This window comes from Zea mays, chromosome 2 (assembly GCF_902167145.1).
Source record: "Zea mays cultivar B73 chromosome 2, Zm-B73-REFERENCE-NAM-5.0, whole genome shotgun sequence".
Taxonomy (NCBI): domain Eukaryota; kingdom Viridiplantae; phylum Streptophyta; class Magnoliopsida; order Poales; family Poaceae; genus Zea; species Zea mays.
Window position 1 is genome coordinate 239,889,079 of NC_050097.1, and position 14,844 is coordinate 239,903,922.

Genomic DNA, 14,844 nt, shown 5'->3' on the forward strand with positions numbered 1-14,844 from the left:
GGCTCCGGATCCGGCACACGCCGCCGGCGCCGGCGCGGCCGAGGGCCTGCGCGCCCTCTGCGCGCGGATGGACTCCGCCGCGTTCCTGGGCTTCGTGGTGGCCCGCCGCAAGGAGGCCGACGCGCTGCGGGCGGAGATGCCGGCGGCTCTCAAGCTCTGCGTGGATCCGGCCAAGTTCGTCATGGACGCCGTCGCCGACGTCTTCCCCGTCGACCGCCGCGAGGCCCGGAGCCCCGCCGACCTGGCCTGGGCCTGCGTGCTCATCCTCGAGGCCGCCGTGCCCGCGCTCGCCGACCCGGACCCGGACATCGGCCCCGCGCGCCCGCTCGTGCCGCGGGCGGCGCGCGAGCGCGCGCGGGGCATGGCCAGGGAGTGGAAGGACGCCGCCGAGAAGAAGGGGGGCGTGGAGGGGGCCAAGCCGCCCGACGCGCACGCCTTCCTGCAGCACGTCGCCACGTTCGCCGTCGCGGAGAAGGAGGACATGCCGCTGTACCGCAGGATTGTCGTCAGCTTCTCCTGGCGCCGACAGATGCCACGACTCGCCCTCACTCTCGGCCTTGAGGAAGAAATGGCTGGTATATGCCCTTCTTTCCTGCTTTGTTGCTGCCTACATTTCCATTTTGTTGCACAATTTTTTTTGCCAATACCATAGCTCGTTGAAGTAGGTGTTTGTGCGCCAAGTGCTGAATTCAGATGATTGATTTGGGGATAGCTAAGTATGCAGTGGGTGTAAATTGTTCTAGATCTAGCAATGAATTGTCATTAGGAATTTTGGATTAAGTGTCGGCCATCCTTATTATTTAATTGTGGATCGGAGCTGTGGCGGCATTTCAATAGGCTCTAGAGGAGGGTAAAAAGAAAACCACCCAGACAAAATGAGTTGAAAAGTTCCTTCGTCATTCTCCACTGCTAATTACTCTACTGTTCAAGGATATGATACCAGTAGTATGGATATATACATTAGAGAATGTCTTTTTAGAGCAAGGCCCGTTTCCCTGGCCTGGGTGGTCTCTGACTCTCTGTCATAGCCATGCGCGACAAAAGGTGGTCTAGTGTTTTACCAAGTGCTCAGGGTAACGGGTAACCGTGTCTTCTGTACATGATGGCCATCATGCGCTTGTCTTGGGGGCCCATCGCTTTTAGCATTCAGATGTCGTCAGATTCTTGTGTCTACAGTCCTGTTGCCTTGGAGTGAAAGGCAATTCATTGTTGCAGTGTCGTTAACAGCAGGTTTCTGGACTCTCTTGTTCCAATGCTGCACACCCTCACTGCAATGCTCTGAAGTGCCAATGAGCCTTCTTTTCATTTCCAAATTAGAATGCAAACTACTACATTATCTTATTATAAGCTATGCTGCTACAACAACGATAATTTCGTGCCTTTTTTTGCTTCCAACTTCATGGCAGTTTGGTTTTCTCTTACAGAGGATACCCTCAATGCTGCATGGAAGATGCCTTTGTATGGACTACTACTATTTCTTGGCCATATATTTGTGTGTTTTCTGAGTGACAGCTAGTCTTTCGTGGTCTTGTCCAGACTTGAGCAGATTAGTCGCTACACGTTAACACCTTTTCTTTTGCATTTGCAGATATCATTGAGGAACTAATTGCTAAGAGGCAGCAGCTTGATGCTGTGAATTTTGCTTACGAGGCTGGGCTTCAGGAGAAGTTCCCTCCAGTTCCTCTTCTGAAGTCCTACCTGGAGGACTCTAAGAAGACGTCGACCGCCGCTTCAGATAATTCAAGCACTAGCAGCAGTGGGCAATCAGGGGTTCGTATAAATATAACAGCACTTCTGAAGTATCTCTTGAATTTCTTATCTGAAAGAGCGGTGCTCTTGCTCACTGTTTTCAACCAAAAAAAAAAAAAAACTGTCTCTTGAACTCAGGAATGAGTTTTATTGATGTGTGCCTAGTGCTATTGCCCTCTTCTAGCTACATATAATTTTCAGTTATCTATCACTTCCCTTGTTGGGCTAGCTCTGCCTTATTGTCTCTTTGTTTGATTGGCAGTCTTATGGGATCTGATGTTGTTTATCCTGCAGAGCAACGCGAACAAGAAAGAGCAGTCTGCACTGCGAGCTGTCATCAAGTGTGTCGAGGACCGTAATCTTGAAGCCGAGTTTCCACTGGAGGGTCTCCGGAAGCAACTCGAAGAGCTGGAGAAAGCCAAGACCGAGAAGAAGAAGGCGGCATCAAGCGCTACCAGTGGCGGCAGCAGCAGCGGCCCTGCAACCAAGCGCATCCGCGCGAGCAACGGAGGCCCAATGCCTCCCGCCAAGGCAGGTCGTCTCGCTACCAATGCCTGCGCGTCTTCTTTCCCAGGTCCCACCACATTCACCCAGTCTCCCTCCCACGCACCACACGCCAATACCTCCTCCCCTTCCCATGCATCACACGCCGCCACAGCCTCCCCTTCCCACACATCCTATGCCACGCCGCCTCCTTACCCGGTTGGACATGGCCTGTACTGCAGCCGGAGCCCGCCGGTGATCAGGGGGGAGCCATACGCTTACCCACCAGCCGAGGAGGTAGTCGGTTTCAACGTCGGCATCACCATGCCATACTCCACCCCACCCATGAGCTACCCCCCTGCCCCCTATGGCGGGTACGGCAGCGGGATGGCAGCTTACGCCAACGGAATGGCCCCTGCTTTCCACCAGGCTTACTACCGGTAGGTTCAGTCATGAAACAAACCAAAAACAAAGTAAAACAACAAAAAAAGTCGCTGATGAATGACATGACAACAACTGATAATCGCGCAATGGCCCTGTTTTGTAGCGACTGACTACAACGGTAGGTTGGGTATGTCATCTTCTATGTCCTTTCCATCACCACCACTAGGTTTGTGTGTTGTGTCTAGCTCGTCTCATCTTAGACCACTGCCTTTCTTTTTTCACTGGTAAGGAACCTGGAACCTGGGTGTAAATTATGTATGGTATCAGCGAGACTGTCGTCGCAGCCTTGTGTAACTCTGTTCGGAACTTTGATCTTTTTTTTTGTTGTTGTTGAAAAGATCAGCATGTGATCGTTAAGTACCGGATGTACCATGAACTTTAACCAAAAGTTTTCTCAGTTTAGTTGTGTGATTTGGTGTGTGGCATGGCCTCGGTGCCTCTCATTTCTCGTATGTGTTTTGTGTTTGGTGCCTCTCATCATCATGCATGTTTTATTTTGCTCGTAAACATATTTACGTTTAACAGATTTGCCTATGGTGCCTCTCTTCATCATGCATGTCCTCATTTATGATGAAAAAAAAAACCGTGCGATTCTCTATGGCCCGTCTGCGGCGACTAGGGAAAGCAGGAATGTTCACATCAACTCACATCAATAGGAAATGAGTGACTGGATAATATGCTCTCGCCTTTCAGTTTTGCAACGCTACTGCGAGGCATCTCGTCATCTCGCACCAAAACTTGCACCAGCAGCAGCAGATGCACGGATGAGGGAAAATATTCCCTCAAGTCCTTATCTTTACAACAAAAAAAGTGCGCAAAAATAATCCTAATAGCTAGGTTAGAAACTTAAATCCTCTATGGAAAGTCTTGAGGAGAAAATTAAACTTCCAGGAATCCCAGAATAACAGAGAGGATTTAAGTTGCCAAAACTAGCCCTAAAAGGGGGGAAAATAAACAAACTTCAAAGGGATTAAATTAGTGGACATGTATATTTGGAGGAGCAGCAAGCCTAAGAATAAGTATAATAATGGGCTCTAAACCTGTTTAGATATCATTTTTCTTATGTAGAAGAGAGAGACATTAAAAAGTAGAGAAAATATGCTCTCATGTAAAAGCCATGTGCTAGGCTCCAAGACAAAAGTATGAAAAAGAAATAGACAAGTAATTTATCTAATAGCCAGCTTTATTGTATAATTGTGTTTATTATTGACTCTATATAACAATAGTAGGAAGTTAGAGCCAACAAATTTGCTCTAAGTCAGTCAGTAGTCGTTCTGAACCGAGAAAGAGAATAGTATTTTGGGAAGCAAACTGAGCATCTTCGGAAAGCAAAAGATGCGATAAAAGACCGAGACCTAGAGCAGCCCAGGCTTTTAGATGCAGGCAAGGGAATGATACCAAGATGAGAAGTTGATTGAGTAAACTGGTGGCCTCTTACCCTCCAAATCGCAGCACAACCATGTCCGTCCATCCATCCATTCCATCCATTCAACTAAACCCGTACATGCATCTCTGTCTAGGCAGACGACTCTGTGCGATGCAAAATTTGCTTAGGAACGCAGAGCGAAACCGCTCTGGTTGATGAAAATATGGCCAAGCGCTCCGACTGCAATGGGAGTCTGAAGTGCATGCTCTACTAAGTGTTTGTATTTGAAGCTGGGAGAAACCAGTGACGGAGTGCACAAACCAGATGATATATAATTTAGGGAAAAGCTAGATTTACTATACTATACAAGCACAAGGACGCGCTCCGTGCCACCGAGGACAGCGGCCGCGCCGCCGTCGCCGGGGCCGGCGCCCTTGGGGACGGTGACAACGAGCTCGCCCGCGGCGTAGGTGGCGGTGGCCATGGCGGGGCGCGTGCAGGGCGGGAGGCGGAAGCGCCAGCGGTCGAGCTCGAAGGCGGCGGCGGCGGCCCCGTCGTCGTCGTCGTCGCCATCGCCGCCGAGGGAGGAGGAGGAGAGGCCGCGGACGACGACCTTGGTGACCCCTGGGTGGATCTCGACGGCGTGCGCGCGGGCGCCCGCGAGGGAGAACTCGTCGGCGGCGGCGACGAACCGCAGCGCCGCCGCGTCCTCCTCGACGGACACGTCCGCGTCGGCCGCGAACGGGAGCTCCAGCACCTTGTCGAATATGTGCGGCAGGCGGCGCAGCTTCTTCCCGCCGAGCGCGCCCGCCGCCGCGGAGGCGCAGCGTTGCACGGCGATGGTGCGCTTCCGCGGGGCCGGGTGGACCCTCATGGCGGGGGGGCTCCTTGCCGCGTCGGGGGGTGCGGAAGAAAGCGACCGGCGGCAGACGCTAGTTGCGGACGCACGCGCGTTGGGGGAGGGCCGCGCGGATCGATGGGGCGCGGAGGTCCGTCGTCTGGTCCTGGGCTTCTGGACCTTGCGCTGCTGGCTGCGTTGGGGAATTGGAGAAGACAACCGGAGGCGGGCGGAGGGGAGAAGAGAGAATCGGAAGCGCTTTGGACCTGTGATGATGTGCGGGAAACCGTGGGCACCGGATTTTATTTTAGACCTTTTTGTTTTGTTTTTTTGCTTGTATAAAAAAGGGTGAAAGTCTCTTGAAAAAGGATTAGGATTTAGGCCTAGTTTTTTTAATAAATTAGTTTATAGAAATTGAGGTAGTCCAAACATACCAGTTTATGACTTAGTTTATATAGAAATTAGATTCTCAGTTTTTAAAACCAAGAAGTTGACCTCTCGTGGCTAAAAAATAAAATCTGTTTTTTAAAACTGGGTTGCTTCCAAATATGACTTTAGAGAGTTGATGGAACGAGATTAGGATCAGGATTATGATATCCTTTTGGTGATGCTCTTCATGTCTAAGGCTAGTTTTACTGGCGGAAGCGTTGTGGACCTGTGATGATGTGCGGGAAAAAAATATTTCATCACATAATTGTATGTGTTTGAAATAGAGGGTAAGAACTGGTCAATTGGTTCTTTTTTCCCACTTTTTCTATAGCACCCAACTCTATTTAAGAGATCAAAAGCACACAGAAGAAATTTAACCTATTGCAACATAGAGCGCAGAGCAAAGGCCCAAAAGCAGTAGAAGGATTAGAGTTCACGTCTAGGCGTCATAGATCCTAGCATCAACCTGGACGCCATGTTTTACAGCGTTGGGATGCTGCCATGTCTGCACTACGCCGATCGGCCATGCAGATCGAGACTTCGACGATCTCACTGCCATGATCTTCGTCGAGACGTCGTGTCTCAACGTGGTAGGTCACAACGATGATATCCAAATCTAAAAAAATAAACACATATTTTTTTTGGAATGTGGCTACCTTTTTTAAAAAAAAATCTAAAATACAAAAAAAGTTAAATTTTATTTTCCGGTCCCCCGAGAACTAAAATCAGTGGGCTGCTTTTGCATCGTGATTGCGGAAGGCCTAGAGGACTTGGTGCAAGCAGGCTAATGGAGTCGTGCTCGGGTTAGCTTGGAATTGGAAATGAGGTGAAAAACAAAGGGGAGTGGTGATGCCTAGAGAGAGGATAGGAAAAGAAAGCACACACGATAAGATGTGACGTGCGCTCCCCCAATTCCATTTGCAATGCCCTCGTCCACGCAAGGGCCATACGCGTCACACTAGTACACTACCCCCCTAGTGGTGGCGGGCAACCACAACGTGGCCCCACATGCCTAGAGACAGCCAGCCAATCAGCCAATGCTACAACTCCTTTTCTATTTGAGGAAATCATCCACGACCACGAGTTAGGCCATGTTTGGTTCCCTTAGTCACTAGACTAAATTTTAGTCACTAAAGTTTAGTCGCTAAAGTACCCCGTTTGATTCCAGTGACTAAACCGGACTAAAGAACATTAATTGCTGTGAATAATAACTATTTTACCCCTATTAATTAATGAATGTTTGCTATAAGAAGAAAGCAGAGAGGACAAATAAGGTAAAAATACTACTTTAGTCCCTTTTAGTCACCCCTTAGTGACTAAAGTTTAGTCACCCCACTTTAGTCACTATGTTTGCTTTAGTCACCCCCAAACCAAACGGGGCCTTAGTACTGTCCCCGTGGTCTGACTTGACACGCGCACGCTCTCGAAAATACTGGTCTTTGGATCTTAAATTACAAAAAAAATAAACGACTTCTACAGGCAGATAAATCTGTATTTGCGAGCGGATGATGCATTCAGCATACAGATGATGACTCATCTTTACATTCTTTATCACGACGGGCCTTGTCTCGTTTCTTGTGAAAATCAAGAAAAACAGCAACCGTATTCCGAGTTTTTTTAATAATAAAAACAAACCAAAAACATAACATGCCTAGCAGCGAAACAGAACAAGTTTGATTGGCCACTTGTCACTTGTCACCACCATACAAACAAATGGGACAAGTACCATTTGTTACACCTACAATTTGTGCTCAATTCATGGCTGTGTTCTGTTCATGATTAGAGTTTAGACACTTGCATGTACATATCCTAAGAAAGATGATTGCGAATGGCACCAGGGGGGGGGGGGGGGGGGAATGCGTTCGCAAGAAAAGAGAAGGGGATACGGGCGGCAGGAGAGGTTGGATCTGACTATCTGAGACCAGAAACCGGACCAGGAAACGAAATCTCCAGCCATTTTATCAGCAAAAACAAAACGCTGCAGAGTTCAGAGTTGACCCATAACTGCAACGGAAACACAGGCTGGAACGCTGACAGCCTGACACGATGCGTACGCCTACCCGCACCCGACTGTGATATATAGAATAAAGATGGTAATGTCTAATGTGATCCACTGGTGCAAGAACACGACTGTGATATATAGAATAAAGATGGTAATGTCTAATGTGATCTACTGTAACCAAGTGGCGGCGTTGTTTTTGCATTCTGAAGCCTCAGGACTCCCGCGAGCAACGCAGGCAGAATACTCGGAATAATATATGACCATTCGTGCTGCTCTACATTACCATGCAAGAAACTGTTCGAATAGATCGTGCATATCTACATTCAATAAGATTCAATAATGAACTAGACAACCACAGCTGCATGTTTTTTTAAAGAGAAATATGTAAAACATCCAGAAACTAACCGACTGTTTTTTTTTATTCAACACTGATTCGTCCTCATGATATAATTTAACTGATCGTAGTCCTGGATAAATATCAACTATAGGAGCACTGAGCACACCCTCAAAAGAGAAACACACAGGTTAGTTCCTGGATGCTTTACACTCCGCTGATTCCAATGATCATTTCTTACTTAACTCTTATTCGACTCGCCAATAAATTGAAATCATATTTCAAGTTAACCCCCAAACAGACATCAAAGAATAGATCTGTGGTTATACACACTATTATCAATTTATCATTGACACCAGTACTTGGCACTGCGAAAATTCAGTGGGTTGTTACGGACCATGCATGGGTGCTGCAATTCTGTTGTGCTATAGTTTTCCTGTATGTGCCTCTGTGATTGCACTTCATTTGGGCCTAGTGATGTAAGCAGAACCTGATACTGTACGGCAAGGCGAATTGTGTGCAAGTATTTTCCTTTACGTGTCCGTACTCTAGGCCTCCATAATGCATAAATATTCCCTCTCTTTTTTTTTGGTTACAATACATTCGACTTTGTAAGGGAATCCTCAACTACTAGTCTTTGACCCCTACTCTAGTTTTCATGGGGTCGCAGCATTAGCTAACAAAAAACTCAAAGAATGTAGAGAAAGATAAAACCGACCTTGCCTTCGTATGCAAGGTAACTTATATAAACTAAAAAAAGTGGTGATTACCTGTGCGCCAATGAATCGCAGGTTAATAGTCGTTTTGATCACCAATGAATCGCTTTGATCACAGGTTAATAGTCGCAGGAGATACTGGCTGATGGTGGTGGTGACTAACTGAACTTATCTCCAGTATGATTTTCATATTTGCCCACTGATCTTTTGAACTTCAACTGGATGGGTCATATCTGAGTTGAAGCTGGGCACTGTGGTATGCTATACTTGAGAATCAGAACAAACAGAGATGAAACCCTCAGCAAGTCAGATATTCTTTGTTTCTCCATTGTCTGTGTCACCTGATTCCTCTGGCAGGAGACTTAGAAGAGGTAAGGGCAGCAGCGAACTAAGATTGCAGACGACAATCAATAGAGGTAGGTTCCCAAAGGTGTCCCTGGTGACCCCAAATATCCGAGTTAGACCAGCACCAACCAGACCACCAGTAACACTTCCAGCATTAGAAATTGACATCAAAGTTGCAAATAAAGTGGCTTCCATTCCTGGAGGGCACAGTTTTGCAGCTAACACCAAGACTGGCATAAATGAAGCCTACAAAAAAAAGCTTAAGCAACATAAGCTTGCATTCAAGGAAGCAATTGAAGGCAGGAGGTGTCAAAGCTAGATATTATTTAACTCATATTAATATACAAACGATGCTCTCATTGTACACATGGAACGTTGAGACTTCTCTCCTCAAAATAAGTCAACATCTTCCTAAGAATAGGTACAGCATTTCACAACTAAGATCAGCTGATCCTGAATTGTCAGTGGTCAGTCTAAATTATGGACATATAAAAGTACTATGTTACACGGCCACTATGTAACGAAAAAGGGTACATGATCAACTGAATACATTTTTTTATGCAATCATATAAATGCACTCTACTGTTATTAAACATTGCAGTAATGTTACTGACCTGACCAAGGACTGTGATGATTAATGAATCACCAATAGAAAACCACTCGTCACTAATCCCAAACTTCCGATTTAGCCCAGTTACAAGAAGCACCTAAATATATACGATGCAGTATATTTAAAGGATAGAAAAGAATTGCAGTAACAATCAAGAAAATAATATAAAGAGCACCTGTGTCATCCCAAGAGCTGAACCTATAATGGTTGTCACGAGAAATATTTTCCTTAGAGGAACTTCCTTCAGAAAATAGTTGTAGAGCCCAACACCGAGCAGGGATGCAAAGGAGGTTACAAGCTTCACACGCCCTAGAAACTCTGGTGTGAATCCAAGCTTATTTGTGCTGAAATATATTATTCAACATAAGATAAAAAGTAGTTAATAGTTTTTATTCATTATAAAATAAACAGTAGATAAAAAATACAAGCAATCAGACAAGAGACAGGTTTAGCATGGAAAACCCAAACAGGTAACACAGGTGCACAAAATAGGAGGATCCAAAGAGTAACAAGCAGAAATGAAACAGTAGTCCATCCTCAATAGGCTAAAGACCTGAAGTGTTTATGTAGGGTAGAAAAAAACTCCCAGCAACTCCCCACCACTACCACACAGACCAAAAAAAGGGACAAACCTAAAAAAAGTTCTGACATGTTCTAACCGGGCCATGCCACTTGCATGCTCCCATTAGGCCAGTTTAACTCATAATGAAAAGTAGCATCTATTACAGGTCACTAATATGCAAACAGTAATCATTAATCAGATGACGTACTTGTTTAATTATTTAATATCAAAATAAGCATAACATACTTAAGATCATGTTCAGTCAAAAAAGATTTTGAGATCATATTGGTAGATATCTACAAACGGCTAATACACAAACTAGTGAAAAAAGGACCAAACATAATGACAAACAACATTTTGTTGCTGTGTACAAAATTAGGATCCAAAGTTAACTAAAATCATTACTTTGCTCTGTACTTTGTGAAGCAAGATGAATTTTCTTGATTTTGTGTACAATTTTACAGCCTATGGTAGTGTAGTCACTCCAAACAAAGACAAGATAGAGGAGCATCCAACACTCATAATAACCTACTTTCTGCTAGTCTGTGAAAGTTATAGTTATTGGATCACAACTAACTCCAATGCAACAGTCAAACAGTAAGCGAATAAGCTATGATAGGAATATAGTATAGGACCCACACAGATCAGTACTGTAAAGATTTTTTGGACATACATGAAGAAAAACATAGCAGAATCTGACTGTGGTGTTGCTTGCCAAAGAAATATAAACAAGGTCGGCAACAATATGTTAGGCTGCTTTACTGAAGTCCAAAGCTGCCTGACGTGCTGCTTAGAACTCTCAACGAATCCTGAACCAGAGTGTAAGGTAGTACGTTCTCCAGAAGATATGCGATGTTCATTTACAAGAACTGCAACAGCAGATGTCATCAGGGGTAAAAACGCTGTTACACCAAAGACAAATCTGCATTTACAGGAATACTTTCATCAGTAGACTGAACTATAAAACAATGGGACGCGTGTCAGCTCAAGTGGTCGTGGTACAATAGGACAAACCTTACTCCATAAGTATCCACAAGCGAACCGCTGAAGTAAGCACTCACAATTCCTCCAAAGGCAGAAGATCCCCAACAGAGCGACTGGAGTGATCCAGATGTGCTTTGAGATTCTCCACGGGCTCTCTCAACAACCATAGAATCCACTACCTACAGTGTTCCCACATTGTGCTGAGATAAACCTTGAAGCGATATACATGCAAAAGTTCTTGTTCTACATTCCCAACATGAGGTGGAAATTATATGATGATATTTTTTGGTACAAAAAAGGTAAACTTGGATAAATGTTTAATCACACTGGCACACTTGGCCAGATGCATTCAATTTTATGGCTAGACAGGCCCCTAATGAAAACAATTAGTTTGAATAGCACTGTAAAAATAAGTTCAGATGGTCAGCCTTAGTGTAAAACTTCAACTGGAAATAAAACTATGTCGGGATTAACCAGTGTTTTCTTGAAGGAGCAGTGTTTATTTAGAGGTGCATTATTACCCCATGCAAACTAGAAGCTAGCTAGAAGAAACCCCTGGAAGTGGAAATGTTGTATACAATAACTCCCAGCCCCTACACAAGGATCCGCCCCCCTATAGGTCAGCCCATCTCATGTGCACATAACCAGGGGAACCAATGAGTTACCTTTTTTAACCTCAGCTTGAAATTCACTCCCACTAGGATTCAAAGTCAATACCTAAGGGGTGCTACTCAGACCACATAACCAACTCAGCTAGAGACCCTTTCGCAACTGTTTTTAGAAAAACCCAAGCTAATTCCAAAACTCATCTATGTGCTTGCACATTGTAACAATCCAATGGAAATTTTTGGAAGCAATGAGGTCATAAATGTGAGCTTGTATTTTTTTATAGTTTTGGCTTAAAGGTTAGTGACCATTTATTCTTTGGTTGTGCTGTAAAATTGATATATTTAGGGGTTGTTTGTTTGGGATTATAATATACTCAGATTATAATCTAACTTATATATTTTGAACTAAGTGTTAGTTCAAAATAAATTAGAATATATAATATGAGCAGATTATAATCCCAAACAAACATGCCCTTAGATGCCCCCATGCCTAAACTTACACAATATATGATTGGATTGTGTCAATAGCTAGAACTAGAAGGATGCATTTTATGGACATGTTTTATGAAAACGTGTTTTCAAGAAATGTCTGAATGAAAATTTGGAATCAAGACAAGGAAATAACATGTTAATACGCACCAGTAACTGATTCACAAACAGTTGACTAGTTGGTGTATTCAGTATTAATGGGTAGGGATTTTAAATGAAGCGTGCTGCAAAGCACAACAAATTTTTTTTACAAAAAAACATTTACAGGAACCAATGCAACTATGGAGATTCCCATGCATTTTAAAATTGTTTTCATACTAGACATTTGTTAGAGCTTTCCTCATGCCTGCATTTATTTTTACAGTTAAATTTGATTGTGAGATAACTCAATACAAATTTGCTCTATGCCCTTTTCTCTATGAAAAGTAAAGTACACCAAAAAAGGGAAAATACTGTATAAACAATGATCACAGATCCACTTGGAATATATAGAATAGAATAAAGAGCTCAGCATAGAAGGAAATAAATTTCTCACGTTCACAGAGAATATTTAATGGCATAGCAGGTTAAGAAATCTACTAGCATAAATATGGCATTAAGGAAGAACAGGAAAGTATCAATTAACAACTCAAGCATACCATCACTTCGATGATTTCTAACAACTGAATAAATGTAACAGACAGGACCTGATATTATTGATCATCGGCATAAAGGACAGACCAAGATAACTTGAGAGTAGAATATTCGGTTTGCACTTACAACATCTGAGAAGGCAACAGAAAGTGAGCCAAGAAGAATAGAGGATGCTGCACTGTATTTACTGCTCACTACTGTGGCCATTAAACTCCATGAAAGTGCTCCAAGTAACCCTGACAGAAAAAGGTACGACCTCCTTCGATATCCAAAGAGTGGAATGGAATCACTGAAAGGCAAAAGTCGAGGATCAAAATCAAGTGTACACTACATCCGAAAGAAATGGATGTGGGAGGATTTGCGAGACCTGATAAAGCCATAGAGGGGCTTGATCAACCACGGCAAGGACGAGAAACCAGATACCACTGCGGTCTATATTAAAGAAACCGGTTTAGTCCCCTAACAGCACCTATTAACTAAACAGCGGAAACGTTACATCATGTAACAAGAACTGAGCTCTACAATCTAAATACAAATATGGTGCATGGATGGAGGACAGGAAAACCTGGAAAAGGAATGAGCAACACACACCTCAGCTGGATCTAGATGGAGATCATCTTTTAAGTAAAAGCTCACAGCAAGCCGTGCAAGACCCAGAACCCCTTGCACAAAATAGACAATGGCAACTGCCATATTATCAGGGGACAGATCCACGCCAAACGCCGTGAAGTATCTTGGCCCGAGCTTGCTCTTGCGCACATCATCTGTGCTAGGCTGCCGCCACTCAGAGTGTCTACTACTTGAATCATCCTTTGTCAAGCCCACTTGATACCTAGGCATGGCATTCCCTACAATAGGTTACACCATTTGAGACAATCCTGACGCTGAGGTAAGCAAGACAGGGACCATTAACTATTTAAGCAACGGATTATGGTTTGAATTTTGGAAGGAAAAAACATGTGGCTGACAGAAACATCCTGCTAAAAGCTTTCCTTAACTAACTAGATTCCCACTGTGCAGCATTTCAACCGTGACGTGGCCTTCACGTCCCAGCATATCTTCTCTGTGCACCAATTCACTCAGTATGGGGAATGACACCGTGCATCGCTCACCCAGCTCCAATCTACCAAAGCAGACAGCAACTGCACCGCGCTAACCGACGACAAGTCGACAACGATCCCAGACGCACAACCGTAGCTTCCAGAAGCCAGAACCCAGAGCATGCTACCTCAGCCAAGCAGGCTCTCCGCCATCATTTCCTCTCCCCAATTAAGCTCGATATCCTCCTGACTCCTGTTCCACCACACGAAATCCAACGACATGCTCTAATTTCCCTAGCTCCGGAACCCGAAACCGCAAGACCAATCCAGATCCCCGGCAACCCAGACGGCTACGGACTCATAGAGGAGAGCGGCAGAGCGCCTCGAGCTCACCACCGGGCCAGTGGTCGGAGGACGAGGCGGCGGCGTCACGGCTATCGAGCTCGAGGGGGCGGCGGACGGCGGCCTCCTCGTCGTACGCGTCACGTGCGGCCGAGCCCCCGGAGGCCATCCCGAGCTACCAGAAGCCCGCGGGGCGCGGCGCGGTCTCCGGTGAGACCTTGAGCGTTTGAGACTTGAGAGGACGCGGAGGTGGAGCCTGCGGAGCACACCGGGCCGGAGCTGGAAGCGAGATTTGGCGCAGCGCAACGAATGCTCCATGCCCCCATGTTTCTCTGATTCTCTCTATGCCATAGTGGGCCCACCACCCGTGAGCACGTAGCGTGAAAACGGGACAGATAGTATATTAGGTCATTTGTATACTGCCATAATGTATTTCAATCGAATTTAAAACCGGATACAAATAGTTAGAATTAATACGGATAAAGATACAAATACCAGATATTTATTTGGTGGATAAGTAATACATACAGATATTACTAGTCGGTTGCCCGTGCGTTGCGACGGCTTACAACAATACTCACGTAAACTATCCATCAAAAAAAATGCAAGATTTTTTATTGATTGTTTTCGCTCTCTGTATAATATATATTTTTGATTTAGCTAACTGATGTTATTGTTTACTTCATGCAAATATGTCTTGGTACAACACAGTCAATGAAGTGAGCGATTAGAAGATAGTTCACAACGATTGACTAAATGAACAGAGATTATAAAATGATATAATTTCATCATACAAAGACCAAATAAGAGAAAGTTTGTGAGATCAAGTTTATAAAATAAGTACCATGAAGTCAAACTTATAAAAAAATA

The 14,844-nt window shown here is 44.7% G+C and overlaps 3 protein-coding genes across 4 annotated transcripts; 1 reads left to right on the plus strand and 2 right to left on the minus strand.

The window, feature by feature from the left end:
* The first annotated feature begins 417 nt into the window (after positions 1-417).
* On the plus strand, positions 418-3,085 carry LOC100279445 (uncharacterized). Its single transcript, NM_001152450.2, is given in 3 exon segments — positions 418-575; positions 1,589-1,770; positions 2,044-3,085. Coding segments are annotated over 3 exon segments (909 nt in total). The 5' UTR covers positions 418-481; the 3' UTR covers positions 2,677-3,085.
* A 1,269-nt stretch (positions 3,086-4,354) lies between these two features.
* LOC100276567 (uncharacterized) lies at positions 4,355-5,156 on the minus strand. The gene has a single exon (NM_001150325.3). The coding sequence runs from the start codon at positions 4,914-4,916 to the stop codon at positions 4,404-4,406; it is 513 nt and encodes a 170-aa protein (NP_001143797.2). The 5' UTR covers positions 4,917-5,156; the 3' UTR covers positions 4,355-4,403.
* A 2,744-nt stretch (positions 5,157-7,900) lies between these two features.
* LOC100285065 (biopterin transport-related protein BT1) lies at positions 7,901-14,341 on the minus strand. 2 transcript variants are annotated; one of them, XR_004855974.1, is made up of 9 exons: positions 14,026-14,341; positions 13,184-13,440; positions 12,960-13,024; positions 12,719-12,881; positions 10,898-11,041; positions 10,552-10,800; positions 9,492-9,660; positions 9,321-9,413; positions 7,901-8,952 (listed from the first exon to the last, which is right to left on the minus strand). XR_004855974.1 is itself a non-coding variant. In NM_001157960.2 (9 exons), the coding sequence occupies exons 1-9, from the start codon at positions 14,141-14,143 to the stop codon at positions 8,668-8,670; spliced, it is 1,548 nt and encodes a 515-aa protein (NP_001151432.1). In that variant the 5' UTR covers positions 14,144-14,290; the 3' UTR covers positions 8,100-8,667. The 2 variants fall into 2 exon arrangements, 1 of the variants encoding a protein (NP_001151432.1); NM_001157960.2 differs by having other exon boundaries at positions 8,100-8,952; positions 10,893-11,041; positions 14,026-14,290.
* Between the last annotated feature and the right edge of the window lie 503 nt (positions 14,342-14,844).